Raw genomic sequence first — 21,508 nt, forward strand, 5'->3', positions numbered from 1 at the left:
GAAAGTAAATCTAATCTAATCTAAACTCTGGGCATTTAATTGTGAACTTAATGAGTTTAACTTAAGACTTTAACTTCAGACTTTGAGCTTTGATTAAATTTATCAACTCAGCCCAGTCAGGCACTTCTTTGCTAATTTTCATGACCACAGCAGGGTCTTGAGTTTCCCCAACCTGTTGTATATTTTCCATACTTTTATATGCCTCTCTCTTGTAAGCATTTAAAACTAACTTTAAATATGATAATTACACAATGAAAGTTCACTCTACAGTATCTTGCACTACTTTGTACTAAAGTAATCAAGTTTTGCTTCACGCTTACCCAGTGTAGAATTCTCGTTTCGTTGATGAGCATATGTGGAGGCAGGTCAGCACCGTTGAACAGCAGCTGGTGCCGGCAGCGTCAGATGTATGTTGGTTTCCGCATCTGCGTCCCCGCAAATTATGAGAGAGCTGTATACTCCCCGCACTGGATCTTCTTAGCTGAAGCATACTATGCATACTTGTTATTAGACAAATACGTTGAAATCTTCTTTACTATTTTTATCATTGTGAATTTTTCATTTTTTCAATGTTTTTCACTCCATTGGATACTTGAACATATTCCAATGTCTCGGAGTAATTCCCTTGTCTTATTATGTTTGGTTGCTATGACATCACATAACGGATTCTTCTCTTGTTTTTGACTTAAAATTCCTGTTTTCTCGGTCTTTTCACACAGGTCACGAGTTCTATCATTCTGACGGCTTAAAGTGTGAGTGTGGATCTGGGTTATATTGGCTTATTCCCCCAAAGTACCTTCCACTTCTTCATGAGATGACTTACTTGGAATTTTCAGCCACTCTTCTTTACTGAATAGCCAGCTGCTGGAAACCTTCTTGACTTTTCTCCATCGAATAATGCTAGGTACAGGAATTTTTAGACTCTTTCTACTTATGAAATAAGTAGACATACAAACTTCACTTTTCGTCAACTAATGATGTATTTGACCTCCAACACAATAAGAATTTCACTTACCACATGAATGTGTAACTTCCTGCTAGTCTCTCTTACAGTCGGACGTTAGAAAAAATTGAGTTACTGTTAAAGGATAGTTGACTTAGATACCATGACATTTCATAACATGAATCATAAAATGAGTCCTACCTCTAACAAGGTTGTCTACAAGAGTACTTTTTCAACTGTTCTTGTTTTAATGATAGTCAGTGACACAATAAGCACAGAGCTGCATATAAACTCCATGGTTCTTCCTTACACACTCACTAAAACATCTATGGATTGCCCAACAGGTACTTGTACCGTCTGACCGCCATGTCTACTTTCTTTCTGCAACTGATTTTAAATCTGCACACACAAACATATGACGCACAGAAGGTGGGATTCTACCATCCCACACTCATATCCAAAATATCATGTGTTAAGACGGTAGAAGGCTGAGTGGTTCTAGAATTTACTCAGAAATTCTTGAATCACTACACTATTTGTGTCTCAATTACCAGTTGCTTGCACCCTACCTTTTTCTTTTTAAATTTTAAAAGTATTGTTTTAGCTATTAAAAATTCACAAGCGCAAATTTGCAGGACTATCTATAGGGAGTTGGGAATTTGCACAGAGCCTGGAGAAATTATTTCATACTTTTTAGTCCATTTTAAAAATGTGTTATATTAAAAAACTTTTTATGGAAATAATTTATTTTTTCACTAATTCTTAAAATACCATGGTGAATTTATTTTTTCTTCTCATGCTCCTAATTATTTAACAATAGTATGGAAAGGGTAGATTGCTACTCACTACATAGAGGAGGCATTGAGTCGCAGACAGGTACAGTGGGGGGGGGGGGGAAGCCAAAATATTTACTTGCAATATGTCGAACAAAGTCCATCTTGAGTAGAAATCACACACACATAAACAAAGGCACAATTTATGCTCACATGGCCACCATGTCTGTGCACTGCGGCCTGTCTGCACTTGCATCTGATGTGAGAAGCAATCTGCTGTGGGTTGATGGGTAGGTGTCAGGGAGTCAGGGAGGATGCTAAGATGCTATGCTGCCTGTGGGAGCATGCAGGGACATTGAGCCAAGATAGGCTGCTAGGTGCAGTGTCAAGAGGCTGTGCTTTGAGGGGCAGGGGGTAGGGTGGGGGGAGGGGGGGGGAAGAAGAGAAATAGAGAAGGGGAAAAGATTTGTAGGTGTGTTGTTATAGAAGACATGTAGTGTTGGAATGGGATCAAGGAGGGAATATGTAGGTGACAATGACAAAACAAAGATATAATACAAGGAAAGAAATAGTTGCAGTATTATAAGCAGTTATTAGTCAACCCTACTGTACCATTACTGTAAATGCTGGAGAATACAATGCAGTCACAATGACAGGTATGGAAACTGTTGAGTTGGTGCATATTCGCATAGCGTTTTCCCATAAGTTTCTTAACAGAGCAGAGATACATAACAGGGACTTAAGCCATCAGTTATATATTTAACTTCATTATTTAGAACAGTTCGCCAATTCAGGGGTAACTTTTCGATTCAGCAACTGGAGAAATCGTGGTTTTGAGGCAAAGAACATGCCGAGCCATGTTCGGAGCTCATTTTCCATGAAAGTTGTTCAATAGAGAGTTCACAAGATCAGGTGCATGAGGTGGGTGCAGAATTCCTTCCCAACCAACTCCTGTATAGTGTTTCTTGTCAGTGTAGCAGAATGTGCGCGGGCATCATCATGGAATAGCATTGCTTTTCACAGTTTTCCTGGTCTTGTTCTTGAATTCCATCTACAATATTTCTCATTTGTTGATAGTAAATGTCAGCAGTGATGGTTACACCTCAGGGAAGCAATTTGTAGTACACCACACCATCACTGTTCTACCAGATGCATAACATTATCTTTTGTGCATGCACGCAGGTCTTTGTGCAGAGAGTTTCTGCATTGTTTGGGCTCAGCCATTCATTTCTTTCCCTTATGTTAGCATAAAGGCACCATTTCTCATCACCATTAGAGGCACAGGATAAGAAAGGTTGGTTTTGTTCACAAGCCAGTCGATGACAGACAAGCAGAGATGCACTTATGGCCATATACTGATTTTTATGATTTTGGTTTAGAGCATGCGGTAGCCATAAAACGAATTTTCAAACCTTCCCCATTGCATGCGAATGTCACACAATAGTGGCACAATCACATTTGCCAGTTCTGATATGCCGATGTGCATCATTGTGGATCAATGGGCTTAAAAGGTCTTGTTCAAGCCCTGAATGTGGAGAGTCACTAGTGTCAAAACGATCATTCTTAAAATGAGAAATCCCATTTCTTGCTGTGTTCTGTCCAATGGCATTGTCCCCATACATGGCGCAAATGTTTATGGCTGCCTCCACTGCTGTCATCCCTCTGCTGAACTCAAACAGAAGAATATGTCTGAAGTGTTGCAATTTCTCCTCCTGGCACTTCATTTTCTAGTGCCCACAGCTCCACTCAACATGTTCAAATGACAAAAGACAATATTCAAAGTCAGATAGCAACAATGGACTACAAGTAAGAAATGATAAATAAACCCATAAAATCAACATGTTTTAATAGGAAACCTCAGAAATGAAAAACCTGGAAACACCCTGATTTCCGAAAGGGTGAATGGCTACTGGACTGTGTCTGCAGGGATAAATTTCACCATCACGACATCTACAATGTCGAAGTTTTAAGGGGTGAAGACTCAGGGTCAGGCCACTATATTGTGAAGATCAAAATAAAATTAAGATCAATGGTAAAGAAAAGATCTCAGAAAAAAATTACAAGAAAATTCGACCCAACCATCTTAACAGAAACTGAGGAATACACTAGGAAATCAGGTGAAGGATCTATCAACTATAATACCCTAGGAGAATTAACCACAAAATCTATAGCAGAAGAGTTGGCTTCAATAAATCCCAGGAAGAAACATGATTGGTAGAATGAAGAATGTGACCAGGCATTAGAAAGAAGACACCGAACTCGGGTAAAGCATTAAGCCCAATAGTGTAGAGAATCTCTTCTAGAACTAATTAAGCAAAGAAAGTCAACCCATAAAATCATCAGACAGATGAAATGCAAACATCTTAAAAATACTGTAGAAAAGAGAGGAGAGAACTTCCAGAAGAAACAGTCAAGAGATTATTACAAAACCTTTGGGAGACATCTTAAAAAGTACGAGTCCCCAATATTGATGCTGAGAGATAAGTCAGGAAAGTTGGCGCATAGTAATCAAGAAAATGCAGATATCCTTGCAGAGATTTTCAACAAACTTTTAAATTGTGATGACCCACTGGAAACATTTCAAGCAGACACTGAAGCACCTGTTTTAACCACCACAGACCTAATAGATCCTCCAACTATCGCTGAGGTAGAGGTCGCAATTCAGGAACTAAAAAATTGCAAGGCATGTGGTGAAGACCATGTATTTGCAGAAATCTGGAAGAATGCTGGAAAACCTGTGGCCATAAATCTCCACCAACATCTAATTGAACTGTGGATCACAGAGAAAATTCCAGAGCACTGGACATCCAATATTTAAAAAAGGAGATAGGACCAACCCAGATAATTACAGAGGAATAACCCTTGTGGACTGCGTATACAAAATTTTCTCCTGCATAATTTACAATGGGATCAAAAACATTCTGGAACCACAACTGGGAGAATATCAAGGAGTATTTCGACCGTACAGAAGCTGCTCAGACCAAATTCTTACCCTGAAACTAATAATGGAGTATTACAAATATAGAAACAAATAGTTATTCATCTCATTCATAGATTTTGAAAAAGCATACGATAGTGTTCATAGACCCACAATTCTAAAAATTCTTAGATCATATGGCCTCCATCCCAAATTGGTAAGACTCAGTCAGCTAACTTTAACTAACACAAATTCAAAGGTCAACTTTAGAGGAGAAGTGTTGAAAGCTTTAACAATAAAAACAGTACTCCGACAAGGTGGTGTATTGTCCCCTTTGCTTTTCAGTGTGGCCCTCGATTACATCATGACAATCTGGCAAAAAGAAAATCCATGTAAAATCAAAATTGGAGGAAAACCAGAAATAAGAGCAAACTGCGTTGGGTTTGCTGATGATTTAGCTCTCTTAGCCCATGACATGGAAGAAGTTCATGCTCAGATCAGAAGTATCCAGAAAATTGCTTCAAAAATAGGATTACAAATATCCTTTGAGAAAACTGAAATCATATCCATGAAATCTCCCTGCGTACATAAAATCTTCATAAACGATCAAGCAATTAACATAGTTGATGGAGTCTGGAGAATCCTCCCTAATGAAACTGTCTATTGTGATATTGTCCCAATCACCAGCACAATGAAGAAGAAAAGAATCTCATATTTCTTTCATGTCTTACGACTGCGTGACAACAGGATTTTAAAACAACTAGTGATGAGAAGTCTCGAAAAGAAGACAGGAGGACAGTGGGTCAAAGAAATTCAGCAAGATCTTGAAGCAGTCGGACTTAGAGTTACTGATGCAGAGAACAAAAACAAAATTAACAGTCTCCTTATATGAACCATAAATTTTCAACAGAAATGATGCACAGAAGACCAGTAGAGACTTCAGATGAGTTAAGAAAATTGTGTGCAGAACAAATGAAAAAGTACTGGGCTGCGTGCAAGAAGCAAATAGTCCAATCTTCAAAGAGAAAGTGAACGTGGAATGACTCAAGTGATCCAATGTGGCCAATCAAGTTAATAATAATAAAAAAAAGCCCATAGCAGCCAGAATACCAACATGTGAAACAAAAATTCTATGAATTTGTGCACCAACCTAGTAATACAAGGGACAGTTAAATGAAAATGAGATGGACAGAAAATAGTAAGTACACTGTTTATTATTTCAAAAAGTAATTGCAATAACTATTAATAATTTTATCCCACTTTGAGACGAGGTGGTCAGTGCCTTCATGGAAAAATGTTTGTGGTTGCCTATGGAACCAAGATTTTACCCACCTCTGTGGCTGAAGGAAATTGATGGTCACAAATGTCTTTCTTCAGAGCTCCAAAAGTATTTTAAATTGCATTGGAAGAGTTCGGCACTGTGTGGAGGACATGCAGGGGCTTCCCAGTGAAACTTCTGCAGTGTAGTTGAAACAACCTTGGCAACATGTGGTCTGGCATTATCCAACAGAATGATGCTGTCAGTCAACATACCTGAATATTTCGACTTATGGCATTCTTCAGTTTGTGCAAAGTATCCATGTACCATTGTGTGTTAACTGTGGTGCCTTGTTTCAGAAAGTCAATGAGCAACATGCCCTTGCAGTCAAGAAAAAGGTCATCAAGACTTCCCTGGTGGTGGCGTGCCTGTTGTTCCAACGGAGCTGTGAAAGTTTCACTGGGAAGCCCTTACACATCTTTCATACAGTCTCAATGTCTTCCCATGTGATTTCCATATTTTTGCAGCCCTGAAGAAAGATATTTATTGCTGTCAGTTTGCTTACGAGGAATAGATGCGTGCTTGGGTACAATATAAAAACAGTTGGTTCCTTAGCTAGATGTTCAGCACCAACAGTAAAGAATCCAACAGCAAAAAATGGAAGGGCTGTTCATGGTAATCCTATTGTTCAAGAAGCCATTAAAAAAAGTATGTATGAAAAAAATTATTTTCTCATTACAGTTGGGATATTACATCTCAAGTCTATAATGCTGTTAAGAGTGATTATCCCATTATGAGAATGTCATAAAATATCAGTGGAATCAGCCAGAAATCTTACAAGACCCTAGCAATAAAAAGAAAAGGATAGATTGCCACTCACCATAAAGATGACTCGTTGAGCTGCAGACAGGCACAACGAGAAGACCGTTACATGTGTAGCTTTTGACTAAAGCCTTCTTCAGAAAAGAAAACACACACAACCAAGCACACCTCACACACAAATGATCACCATCTCTGGCAGCTCGGACCGAGCTTTTGAAGAAGGCTTTAGCTGAAAGCTAAATGTGTGACAATCTTTTCGTTGCACCTGTCAGCAACTCCATGTGTCATCTGCACTGTGAGCAGCAATCTATCCTTTTCCTTGTGTTGTTGATACTCCAACCTACAGTTTCCATTGTTTGTTTTAGGCCTTAATGTGTTTTCGTACATCTGGTTTATTCGTACATGGTGTAGTTTGTGATTTTCAAATTTTTCTATTGATTTCATAAATCACTTATATAAAAATTGAGAATAAGGTAACACCAATGAAAGACTACAGAAACTAATGAAGGGGTGGATGAAGGCATAGTTAATACCAGTTTTTTTTAACAAGGGCACAGGTATAGTTTGCCAAGCTACTAACATGTATCAGTATTGTCAGTTTGTTCTAAAATGTTGGAAAGTGTATTAAGTTTACTTGTAATGTTTTTATAGACAAAACAACTCTTCTGTCTCAGCACAGGTTCAGCAAGCACTAATGAAGGAAAAAACAGCTCTCTTTTTATTCACAAGATACAGAACTATATATCACAGGACCTGAATTCATGCATGTTTTCTTGAAAATCACAGGGCCTTCAAGACACTTTGTGCACTTCTACATAATAAACAACATACTTGATTGTACCTTATTAGTCTTTGTGTGACAGACCACACCAAGCAAGGTGGCACAGTGGTAAGACACTGGATTCATATCTGTGAGGACAGTGGTTCAAATCCTCATCCAGCCATACAAATTTAGTTTTCAATTATTTTTTTAACTCACTTAGACCACCTGTGTGAATGGTTCCTTTTGAAATGGTGCAGTACTTTTCCTTCCTCATCCCTCCCCAATCCATGTTTCTGCTTTCTTTTACGGCCTTATCAATGGGACATAAAACCCTTCATATATGTGACGGAACTGAATACTTCTTAACAAACACAACTTTGTATATTGTTTTTCATGAGGTGTCATTGGCTAAAATCAAAAGTAGCCTTTGTCATGCACAGAAAATGTTTGCTGAATGCAAGAATGGTAATTCTCGATAAGGCACCTCAACAGCCCAATGGGGTCTCCCTTTCAGTAATGCTATAAGACTTGAAAATGTGTGTGTGTGTCAGAGTCTTTTACAGGGGCATACTTCAATTAAATCTTCTTGGTATACAGTGACAATGGCTGAGACAGCTATTAAAAGCTCAAGCGTTTTATTTGAAGTGATATGGCTTGTAAACCATGAAGATTTTATTGATCATGAGTGACCATAAAATTTACAGAAGTGTACAGTTCTACTTATTATGGTCAAGGCCTCCAGAAGTATTTTGTTGTTTTAGTTATTTAAATGGAATACTAATTATTTTGTTAACTAGACTTTTAACTAAACTCTTGGAAACGAGGCAGCATGTTTCATGTTAAATAACACTGCAACTGGAAATGCCATATAAATATAGCACTCAAGTGTTCTGAAACACTTGTGGAACTCCTTCACTTAGGAATGTTTCTCTGATTGTTTCAATGATTAACATCACACTACTTTCTTTCCATTGATTCTCTGTCAATTTTCTAACCATTAAAAGTGGTGTAAAATTATTAAAACAACAGCCTCAAAAACACAGTCAGTTATTAAAAGTGTGATTGGTTTTGGCCTTTAGTAGTCAGACATCTTCAGATAAAGCACCACCCAACTGACATTGATGATGCTTGGAACAGCTCTGCTGACCCCAGTTGCAAAACTGTGTGATCGAGACTGACAGATCACTGTCTCCTAATAATGTAATCTAAAAATGATATTCTGAATTTAAATGTTGAAGCCACACTACTGCCCATTAAAATTGCAACACCATGAAAATGTGTGATCGAGACTGTTCTTTAATAATTTTACTCAACTGACAGATCACTGTCTCCTAATAACGTTATCTAAAAATGATATTCTTAATTCAAGTGTTGTAACCACGCTGTTGCCCATTAAAATTGCAACGCCGTTAAAATGGTAACTGCACAAGTAGTAGTAAGTCCACATACATTGTGTGTATAAAGGTAGATTATGCAGTGGGTTTTTCATTCAGAAATGGTTTGTTTGTATGAAGATCATGCTACACTTTTTCTGAGGAGGAGGAACATTACCAGCTCATGTCAGTATTTGATAGCTTCAGCATTGTAATTCATTGGTTCATCATCCCACAACACTGCTGCTCGCAGCAGTTGGGATCGCATGACTGTCGCGCAGATGAGGATGTAGGATCTCAGCAGCCTCAACACAACCAGAGGCATATTGTTCATTTGACTGTGGACCTTCATACAGCCACATCACATGCATTGAGTCAGGAAATAGGTTCGTTTGCAGCAGGACCAGTATCCATTCAGAGATTGTGACACCATATGGAGCACCATGGAATGTTAGCATTTTCCTGACTTTCTTTGACACGACAGCAGAGACAGTGGCACCTAGACAATGATGTGCATAACAGCAACACTGGGCAACACGTTGTTTTTACAGACAAGTTCCGGTTTCTGCTTATAGCATCACAATGGACAAATCCACATATAGAGGGCTCAGAGATGAATGAAAGCTGTTAGACTGCATTTGTGATCATCATATGGGTCCAGCATATGGCATAATTGGGTGAACTACTGTTTGGTAGGAAACGCTGTCACCTGCTGGCAATTTGGGCACCATGCATTACATTTCTGTTGCGTTAAAGCTGGAGACTGTGCCCTATCTTTGAGGTATCCTTGACATTATCTTTCAGCAATATAACACAGGACTGTGTTTCACTTGTTGTACCTCAGTACAGAGTGTGTTCAGCTGTTGCCCAGGCTAACACATTCTCCAGACCTCCCACCCACTGAAAACATTTGGTTATGTATTCAGAAAGACTGGCATGGCCCCACTCGCCAGACACTGTGAATTGAAGCAACATGGAATGACATAACAGTAATTTTTTTCCCGCGGTGGGTTAACATGATGGTTCTGTATATCTGCAATTGTATCAATTAATGGGAAAGAAATTACGGCACCAGTTACAATTTTATTTTCTAATGCCACGACCAGTTTCAGACGCCATGGCTATTTTCAAGTGTTAGAGAGTCTATCATCATCCAGACTAAGTCTGCATCTTTGTTCCTCCACAATACTAGGCTTGTAATCACTGGCCTCAATGGCTGAAACCGATTATGGTGTTTTTGAATAGCTGTGTCTGTTGTCTAAGCCAGTGGCCTTGCCATAGTTGTGACACTGGTTACCATCTGATCAACTAAGTCAAGTGCTGCTAGGCTTGGCCAGCATTTTCTTTGGTAACTGTCTGAGTCTGCCGAGCACTGTTGGCAAGTGGGGTGCACTCAACTGTTGTGAGACCAATTGTAAGTACCTGATTGAGAATAGTGACTCTGGTCACAAAAACTCACAATGACTGGGTGAACAATGTGCTGACCACATGCCCTTCCATATGCGCATCCAGTGACACCTGACAGCTGATGATGACACGGCAGTTAGTCAGTACCATTGCGCCTTTCAAGGCCTGTTTGGATGTAGTTACAGTTAGTATCTGTTGTCTAAGGCCAATTCAGTTCAGTGCACAACTGAGATTAGAGCTATAGTTGCTGCCAGAGGTGGCAGCTGTGTGTACAATATTTTGCACACTACACACCACCAAATCGTAAACAAATTTAATTGTGTATTCTTCCTACTATACTGTATACAGAAAACTTGTCTTCTAATTTTAACAACCAGCATTTTATATCCTTTTTTCTACTGTTAAAATATGATCTACTTGGACCATATTGCGCACATCTGTTGAGTTCATGCCTTTTCTGATATCACATTGAAAGTTGGTGTAAGGGACAGTTGTGTTGATTTATAGCTCATTTAGGGTTCTTTTCTCACTACACCTTTTTGTAGATGTACCTTTATTATTTTATATATTTGTTTATCGATCCATAGATAATGTAAACTATATGGATGTTGTCAACACATAAATACATAAAATACAGACACAAAGACACACAAATGTACATGATCACATACCTATACCAGAGAAGGAAAGTTGCTACTCACCATATAGCAGAGATTCTGAGTCGTGATAGGCGCAATAAAGATTCACACACTCATAGCTTTCGGCCATTAAGGCCTTTGTCAGCAGTGGACACACATATACACACGCACACACCTAACGCAAACGCAACTTGCACACATGTCTGCAGTCTCAGAGAGCTGAAACCAGCCCTCTGAGACTACAGACATGTGTGCAAGTTGTGTGTGTGTGTGTGTGTGTGTGTGTGTGTGTGTTTCTACTGCTGACAAAGGCCTTAATGGCTGAAAGCTGTGAGTGTGTGAATCTTTTTATTGCGCCTATCGCAACTCAGCATCTCCGCTATATGGTGAGTAGCAACTTTCCTTCTCAGGTATTGTTACATTCCATCCTGGATTTTCCATTGTTTGATTACATACCTGAATAGATATATACATTTCTTGTCTTACTGAGTTACACATTTGAACATGGTATTTCATTGTTCTATTTAACATATTGTAAAATGCCTATTAATTTCAGTAATTAAACATTACCACAATTGTCAACAAAATTTACACATCCGTTTGGATTATTCTTTACAGTATAAAAACACTTTTCTAGGAAATAATTTTTTGGTGTATTCCTGAAGGCATGTACTTCAATTTTGTCTTTGATATCTTGTGATAGTTTGTAGTATAGTTTAATTCCAGTATACAGCACACTATTTTGATTTTTTGTTTTGTTTTTTCCATTGAGATGTAAGTGGTGGCTGGATCTGGTTCCATGTTCATGTATTTGCACAATGTACTCAAATGGAACAGTAAAAATTCCCATAGATTTAAACAACTCAGAGCAGTGAGTTCTCTTGCTACTTTTTGTCACAATTCGTACAGCAAAAAGTTGCAGCTTAAACATTGTTTGTCTGTTCTGCTCATTTGTTCCACAGAACATTATGCCATAACTCATCACAGAACGAATATATGCGAAATTTTAGTTGTGCATCCTTTCACTCTTTGAGTTATTTTTGGGTTTTCTGCTTATGTGGAAACTAGTACTGTAAATTAAATGATCGTATGGCATTGTTGGCCGGGAGGCCCCATGCGGGGAAGTTTGGCCACCGTATTGCAAGTTCTTTTTGGGTGATGCCACTTCGGCGACTTTGTGCGTCAATGATGAAATGATGATGAAATGATGATGAACACACAACACCCAGTCATCACGAGGCAGAGAAAATCCCTGACCCCGCCGGGAATCGAACCCGGGACCCCGTGCGCGGGGAGCGAGAACGCTACTGCAAGACCACGAGCTGTGGACACTAGTACTATTGGTTTTTTTTTACATTTAATTTGTTGTTGTCTACCTATCTGCATACATGCATGAGTGTTTCTTCAGCTGTGTCTTTTAGTACCCTTGGTCTCGTTTCACTGATTAGAATGTTATGGTCATCAGTAAACAATACTGTTTCACCATGTACATCAAGAAGAGTATTGAGCCAAGCGTGCTTCCTTGGGGGACTCCAATATTAATGTCTTATGGGTCAGAAAGGTATTTTTTCATGTGATTGCAGTTTGTTTGAGAGATCTTTACCCATTGCATTCTGTTTTTTTAGGTGTAAACAAAACTGCTTATTTACTACCCATTTCATACCCAGAGATTCCAGTTTATTTAACAGAATTGTGTGGTCTTCTGTATGGGAGGCTTTGCTGAGGTCAAGAAAGATGTCTGTAATATGATCTCCTTTATCGAGTGCTTGCTGAACAACATTTGTAAAATGAGCACTAGCTGATTGTGTGCTTTTACCAGGCCTGAACCCAAACTGTTATTTACACAGAAGAGTGTACTTAGTTAAATACTCCAGGAGTCTACTTTTCATTATGGTTTCCTTTATTTTTGAAAATGATGACAGTAAAGAGATAGTCCTAAAATTTTCTATATTTTTGAAGTCTTGTTTCTTATGAGGGGCTGGACCAAAGCAAGCTTTAGTGCCTCTGGGAAGCAACCTGTGGGGAATGATTCATTTATTATGTGTGCTAAAGGGTCTTTGATACTGTGTATACAGTCCTTCATCAAGCACACAGGCATTTCATCTATACCTGATGAGGTTTTATTTTTTGGGTTCCGAACAATGTTGCTTATTTCTTCTGATGTGGTGGGTTGCAGCATCATTGTCTCTGGAACATAGTTCAGTGTGTGTACAGGCTGTATTTTTTTCAAATTTGTATTGTAGCTTGGTAGCTATGTCGCTGAAATCCTTATTTTGTCTTTTTTCTATTTGTATCCTGTTTGATGACATTCCAGTCTGATTTTGTTTTGTTTTCTGCCTTTTCTATAATTTTATCATTATGAGACCTTTTTGCTGTTACTAAAACTTTTCTATATGTGTTTTTGTATGTTTGGTAGTATTTTTGAAATGCAAGGTAATTTTGCTTGTTTTTTATGCCACTGAGGTGTTTGAATTTTACAAAGGATTTCCTTATCCCATTGGTCACCCGGTTGCTTCTGTTTTGTGTTTAAGTGACTTGTAGTACTTTTAGGACACTTCTTCAAAACTGAATTTAAATTTTGATAGAAGCTTTGAAAATTTCCTCTCTGTACTAGTCTCCACAGACACTTCATCCTGTGTTTCATTGTTTATTTGCATAGTAAATTCAACCCCTTTTTGCTTAGAGAAGTCCCTTGTATATGTGAGTATTTTAGTTTCGTTTTCTACTGCTATGTTTAATTTTAATAACTGACTGGGATGTTCTGAAAGGCCCAGGTTACCTACAACGACGTCACGGTTTTCTTTCTCCGAGTCTGTTAGTATTTTGTCAGTAATTGATGCAGAATGATTAGTTACCCTTGTGGTTGATTAATCTGTGGTGATATTCTATAGCTGTACAGTGGTTTCAAAAATGTGCTGCAGAACCCATCTGGGTTCAATGTGTTGATGTTTAAATCTCCACAAACGAGAATTTTGCCCTTAGTATTGGTAACCATGTCCAATACTTTGATGAGTTTTGGTATGAATGTATATTTGTCACCACTGGCAGAATGGTAAATATATAGTACAGTTAGGCCTTGGAACATATGTGGCTTTCTTGTCTCTATAGCTGGTATTTCCACATATTTTTCTTCACTTAATGGAATAATGTCATTTCTAACTTTATGCATGATCCCTTCCTTTACATATATACATGATACACCACCCCTCATAGTTGGTCTACTATAATTTTATCATAGATTATGTGAGCTTAGAGCTACATGTATAATTCAGATCCCCTATACCAATGAGAGTTATGAATAGTCCCCAGTTCTATTTCTAGCTGTTGTACATTATTTCTTATGGTGGATGACTGAGAAACACTGAGCACTTCTTACCTTAGAGTCTTCTCATTTTTCTCATCATTTTCAAATTAATCATTTCGATGATGAGCAGCGACAGTATCCTTGTCATTCACTTCTCTATCCACTGTTGTTTCTGATGACTCTTCACAAATTTTTGCATGTTTTGTTGATGGTTGTGTCACCTGTGCATTTTTTTGAGGTGCTTTAGGTGTTCCTGTTGGGTCTGGTGGTGGTTTATGACTATGGGTTTGTTTTTGAAGTTATTTTGGTGTTTTTTTATTATGTTATGTGTGGAATCTATATCCTATATTACTCATGTTGATGCATTTCACATTTTTAAAATGCTTGCAGACTTAAGTAATGTGATAATTGGCAATCTGTATCTCTTTATTAACACATTATTACCTCATAAGATTGTGGCTGTGCGGTTTGAGGCACCGTGTCACGGATAGCATGGCCCCTCCTGCAGGAGGTTCGAGTCCTCTCTCAGGCATGGACGTGTGTGTTGTTCTTAGCATAAGTTAGTCTAAGTAGTATGTAAGTCTAGGGCCCAATGACCTCAGCAGTTTGGTCCCTAGGAATTAACACACATTTTGAACATTGGATTGTGGCAATACAGAATATTCACAATTATCACATTTATATTTGTGAGATTTTTGAGACACTGTTCAAGATCACGCATAGCACCACGTCGCTAGAACCTCCCAAAAGTACAACAAAGTCTCTATCGTGTACATTGTTTATCTCTGTAGATACAATCATCTCTTTAATTTCACCAAGTGCTGCTGTCGGTTTCACTATACCATATGAATATACACAGAAGAGACAAAGAAACTGGTACACCTGCCTAATATCATGTAGGGCCCCCACAAACAAGTAGAAGTGCCTCAACACAACATGGATGGACTCGACTAATGTCTGAATTAGTGCTGGAGGTAATTGACACCATGAATCATGCAGGGCTGTCCATAAATCTGTAAGAGTATGAAGGAGTGGAGATCTTTTCTGAACAGCATGTTGCAAGACATCCCAGATATGTTCAAAAATGTTCATGCCTGGGGAGTTTGGTGACCAGTGGAAGTGTTTAAACTCAGAAGAGTGCTCCTGGAGCCATTCTGTAGCAATTCTGGACATGTTGGGTGTCACATTGACCTGCTGGAATTGCCGAAGTCCATTGGAATGCGCAGTGGGCATGAATGGATGCAGGTGATCAGACAGGATGCTTATGTACATGTCATCTGTCAGAGTCTTATCTCGACGTATCAGGGTCCCATATCACTCCAACTGCACACGCCCCACACCATTACATGCAGGGTCGATGGATTTGTGAGGTTGTTTCCATACCTGTACACATCCATCTGTTTGATACAATTTGAAATGAGACTCGTCCGACCAGGCAACATGTTTCCAGTCATCAACAGTCCAATGTCACTGTTGACGGGCCCAGGTGAGGCATAAAGTTTTGTGTCGTGCAGTCATCAAGGGTACATGAGTGGGCCTTCGGCTTCAAAAGCCCATATCAATGTTGTTTTGTTGAATGGTTTGCATGATGACACTTGTCGATGGCCCAACATTGAAGTCTGCAGCAATTTGCGGAAGGGTTGCACTTCTGTCACACTAAACAATTCCCCGTTCATGCAGGATCTTTTCCTAGCAGCAGTGATATTGGAGATGTGATGTTTTACCAGATTCCTGATATTCATGGTACACTCGTGAAATGGTCATATGGGAAAAAGCCCTACGTTTTTGCTACCTCAGATATGCTGTGGCCCATCGCTTGTGCACCGACTATAACACCATGTTCAAACTCACTTGAATCTTGATAACCTGCCATTGTGGTAGCAGTGCAGCACCGTATTTAGCCTGTTTACATATCTGTGCTTCAGTGTATATTAATTTCTTCTCTTAGTTTATTTGCAAGACCATGACCATGGCTATCTGAAAGCACGAGCAGTTTGCTATTGGTGTTACAGTCTGGAAATCATTTTGTGTTGTTTCAATAAACACTTTAACTCAACTTTGGGTCAGAAGATTTACGCTGTCCACTTTTATGCTTGTTTCTTATTTGGCAGCATTGATAAATTTTCTTCTCCTCCTTTATTCACATTGTTCTTTTCCTCTTCACCTTGTTCACAAGAATCGCTTAGGTCTGCACTTCCACAAAGTTGGTAGAAAGTACTTGAACTAAGTTTTCATGTACAAAGCTTGTGCTACTGCCACAGTATTTTTAATTAACACTTTTTCCTTGCTGCTGTTGTATGTCACATTTGTCCACTTTTCCGTAGTGGTTGCACTATCACATGGAAATTTCAGCATGTTCAGTTCACTTTTTGTGAGCTGTAATTTCAAAATATCCATTTTTAAAGTATCGATAATAAACTGTAAATTAGTTATGTATTCATGTAGTTTGCTAATTTTATCCTTACAGTTTCCACATGATTTCTTTTTAATAGACTTTTTTTTGGAAAGACAGATGCTTAGCTTTTGCCCTAGCCGCCATCTTGGAATACTGGATCTCTGTACCATTATTTGCAAATAGTTTACTTGGAGAAGTTAATGTATACTTACTGCAGTTTTTTCTTGTAGTCTGGTATGGAGCTTAGCATTTTTTATGATTAATGATTTCTTTTATATGTGTACTAGCAGAGATACTTTTTCCATGTGGCTTGTGTGTGTGTGTGTGTGTGGGGGGGGGGGGGGGCATTTTTGAAATGGTAAAGCACATTGTAAATTATTTTCTTGACTTACTTCCTGTGTAAATCACTAGAGATTCTCTTGAGGAGTCTTTCTTCATCCACTCATGTCACTTCGTGTAAATCCCTAACGTGTACTCTGTGTTTTATACTCTTCTAATACACCTGCCTAATGGAATGAAACATGGGTGACTTTTTGATTTGATTTTCATGTTCCATGTCCTGTGTGCGATCTGCAGTCTCTGATATTTTAGGGTGGTACTTTATTTAATAAGGATTGTTTCGATTGCCTTTCCTTACTGTTTGCTGGAGTGGACATGGTAGTCAGTTCCACCAAACTGTATTCCAGCAGTCTTCAAAGAACTTCTCCATCTCCTTGTGAGTGGATGGGTGTTGAAATAAAGTATTAATTGTCCTCCATGCTACTTGAATCACATGAACAACTGAACATTAAACTTTCTATATTCATACTTTCTTTTACAACTACACAATCTAGTATACTAAGCAGGTTGACAGATTGCCTCAAACATATGTAGCTTTTGCAAAAGCAAGACCAGAATTATGTTTTTACATAAGCCATTTCAACAGTTATTTATTGTGCCATTCATTGTGGCCATGACCTTTCCTCTTTTTTTTTTCTCCTTGTCTTCTAAACACCTTCAAAGCATGATGCCAAGGAACAAAGGGCCCAATACGGCAGGTAGAGATGCTCACTCACCATTTCGCATTGTAGAAGTGATGGGTTCAAGCCATTCTCCCATCTGCACATATTGTAATAGTATCTCCAACAGTCTGATGTCCTGACATTTATTTACTACAAAGTTTCAAAAACATTTTTTGTCATCATGAAACCTGGAAGTGTGACATGCCATCTCAAAAATGTGTTGTCACAGTTTGCTAAGCAGTTCATGGAATAAATAATAAGGAATTCAGGTTCCAATTTAGTCATGTATTGCCTCAATTGTCACCAAGAGACAGTTCACCCATCCATGTAACGAGTATTATTTGGAGATAGCCAAGTATATGCCCAGGTTTTTTGATACATTCAGTAGCTCCACTACTGCTGATGTAGCTCTTAACACCATGGGGATTGTCAAATCTCTTTTTCTGACTGGACAGTGATACTTTAAAGTGATGTTTCCAAAGTATAATTTGTGTGGAAAATTTTGCTGCATGCTCATGGTTGATAGAAAATACTTGTATAGAAGATTATTTGCTCAAACAGTGAAATAAATCATATATACATCATTGGTTGGTCATTGCTCATAGTAATTAAATGTTGTATGCAGTGTGTATGTGTGACATAATGTACCTATTGTCCCTGAAACTGCAGGTACAGTGAATGTTCTCCTTCCGAAGTTTGGTGATCACTATCAGTGGAACAAAGTGACAACCTGTGTCCACAACTTGTTTGGAGGACAGCGATGGGTTGACCAATATGGGGAATTGCGTATTACAGCTGGCAAGATAAACTGTAAACTCACATTTGTAAAGGTATGTATAAAATTTCTTCACAGTACTCTTACAGATGTATGCAGTTATTAAAAAATTCATGTAATATGATACCATTCATATTACAAAGCTCATCTTTCTAGACAATTTATTTCCTGTGTTATTTCTCTTACTAACTGTCAAGACTTAAAATGAAGTTGAGCTAAGTGGTAGAAATGCAGAAAGATAATTAATTTACTTCTTGTATAAACCTATCATCACCATGATCATCATTTTTCCAGTACAGCAAGCTGAGTACATTTGTAGTTAAGCCTCCTCCATAACTCATGCTCATTTATTTGAGCATCAGGTGGCATCTCGAATTTTATGGTCTTTGAGGATCTGCTTCTCCCACTGTCTTGAGATCTTCCTTTTGGTCTCTTCACTGGGACATTTCAAAGCATAACTAAGGAGTTGGTTGGGGAACAGTCATCTTCAGATACATGTATCAAAGTCCAGCCCCTCATCCATATAGGAGTTAAATATGGGTTGGGAGCATTGTGGAACCTGTGTAGGCACTGGAAGAACCCTGAAAAGTGACGCTTAAAGAGGCTGTTGTGAAGCCATGTTAGGCATTGCTGGCTACTGGTGGATGGAATCGTGCTTTCTAATTAAAAAAGAGCTTCACGAGCATTACCCTAAAATCAGTTATATCATATTATATCATATTTGAGAAAAATAGCCATTAATTTGAGGCCATAGACATAAGTGGTGTAGTCAAAGAACTGCACGTAGAAGCATGCATATGAGACCTACATCTGCAGATTATCACTGATAAATTTTCGGAAGGATGTAATACATGAAGACCCCAGGAGGGTCCACAACTATTTTGTGAGTATGTGCGTGGCAAGCATGGAGTTCCAAACCATTCCAGTAATTCAGCTTTTTTTGTGCTGTCGTCTTGCAGTCTTATTCTCTCCTACATATTTTCTCAGGCTTTTCTCAGATCTGCAGAATAGATTCATTTTTGACAACCTCACTTTTCTATAGGACACTGATTACGGCTTTTTCCATTTTTTCCAAAACATTTTACAACACTAATTTCATAAATTTATGATTGGTCCCTACATGTAGGTTTGACCCTCACTTTTAGTTGCCCAAGCCAATACCTCTGTTGAGTATGTCTGTTCTTTTAGGGGCACAGGACTCCAGGCAGTAGTCAGTAAGGCAGGTGTCATAGCTCTGGCTGAGTGATACCCCTGGGAAGAGCCCTCCACTGAAGTATGTGGCATCTTGGCAAACATCTGGCTCAGTGAAAATACAGACACAGATTGTTATGACCCCAAAAACTTCCCTCCTTTGGCCAAGACATGGAAGGAAAGCAAAATCAAGTGAGCTGCAAAAACTTACTCACCCTGTTCCTAGTTTGCTTAGGGACTGACCGAGGGCCATTTCTAACAACTAAACCTGTGTTTTGTGGCACCAGATCATGGCTGAAGGAGCCACAGAGCACCATTCCAAGGGCTGTCTACTTCTCTTGAGTTTCTGCCTTTATGGTGGATAAGTCTTCATGAGAGCCCCGACCTTCTAAGGTAGTTAAGGAGAAAAAGAAGAAATCTCAATAGAAGCCTACATCTTCAGTGATCGTGGAGGTGCATTCACCCCCACTCCCACCCCCAATGCCTTTGGACTCAGAATTTATGTTCATTGAGATTGTTCTATCACCACAGTGACAGCCAGAGATCCTGGTGCATGACTTGTCTTCTTGGCTCCTTCATACCTTACCAGAAGACCTTTAATGTGATAATTCAACGGAAAAGCAGTGGATGTTATTTTCTGCCAGAACTACAATTGCTACTGCCCTCTTGTTCGTGTTCTGTGTTGCTCTCCTAGAAAGGCCTTTCACTTTTGACCAATCTCGAACCCTTTGAGGTTTAGAACCATACCGGCCCTGAGAGGGTATCTGAAGGGCTCGGTACATTGATTAGCACAAATGTCGTCAGCGAATGGTTTCCCCTCAGTACCATGTTGGAAGCAGTAGCAGTGTGCATGCAGAGGACTCCAGTGATAACCATATGCTACAACTGTTTGCCTCTGAGCACAGCAGTGCATACCTTGAGATGGCCACCTTAATCCAACAATACCCTCCTTGCTTATTCCTTTCTCCTACTTGGGGATTTCCATGCACACCATCCACTGTGGGGACAACAGCATTCAGTGGCGGTCTTCTGATTGACAAACTTCTTTCTGATCATGACTGCTTCTTCTCAATTATGGTTCCACTACTCAGTCTAAGCTACTCGTGGCACCTTTCCAGGTATTGGTCTTGAGATCTGTTTCCTCAATGTCGTGGTTTTGCTACAGTGGTTGCTATACAATGATCTTTGTGACAGAAATTATTTTCCATTGATCCTGTCATTTCCTATTCACTGCCTAATGAATCAGTTGCCATGCTAGGCTCTCCAAAGTCTGAGCTGACAGTTGTATACCTCTACTCTCAGCTTGCTCCCTGTGTCAGATAATATTGATGAGGTTGTCGGAGACACTTCTACCATGATTGCACACACTAGTGGAACTTTTCCTGCAGATCCTTTCCACCATCACATGTCACCTCCAGATCACTCATAACAGACGACACATAGTTTTATCTTATTTAATGAGCCACCCCTGCATTATGGTTGTGAAGCATTAAAGACAGTAGCTCACAACCTGGGTGGAGTGCCCAGTCCTGCTCTCCATACTAACGGTGCTCTCTGGGTTCTTTGCCTGTGTTGTTTGTGGGCAACATACAGACACTTGAACTGGTTTTTCATTTCCTCAGAGAAATTGGTTTTTATTATCAGATCCAAATTTATAACTGGCTTATGGGGCAGGGGCAGAGTGGTTGGGGTTGGTGGCTTCCCACCATTTTCTGGGCCCAGAGGTCTTTGAGCCTACCTACTCCATCAGGTGCCCTGGTTTAGATTAGATTACATTAGATTAGTAAGTGTTCCATATATCATGAATACGACACTTCGTAATGATGTGGAACGTGTCACAACATAAACAACAGAAGTGTATATATAGTCAGCCAAAATGATTAGGTGAGATGTTAAGCCGGTAGTATTCTTTCAGAAACTTTGTGATAAAGTGGAATTGAATTGTCAT

The 21,508-nt window shown here is 39.1% G+C and overlaps 1 protein-coding gene across 1 annotated transcript in view; it reads left to right on the forward strand.

The window, feature by feature from the left end:
• The window catches only part of LOC126092630 (oxysterol-binding protein-related protein 6-like), a 262,237-nt gene that overhangs the window by 202,803 nt on the left and 37,926 nt on the right, over positions 1-21,508 (forward strand). Inside the window, exon 15 of the mRNA XM_049908352.1 lies at positions 18,264-18,424. Within this exon, the coding sequence (XP_049764309.1) occupies positions 18,264-18,424 (161 nt within the window). The remainder of the gene's footprint in view (positions 1-18,263; positions 18,425-21,508) is intronic.

The sequence above is a fragment of the Schistocerca cancellata genome, chromosome 7, assembly GCF_023864275.1.
Source record: "Schistocerca cancellata isolate TAMUIC-IGC-003103 chromosome 7, iqSchCanc2.1, whole genome shotgun sequence".
Lineage (NCBI taxonomy): Eukaryota > Metazoa > Arthropoda > Insecta > Orthoptera > Acrididae > Schistocerca > Schistocerca cancellata.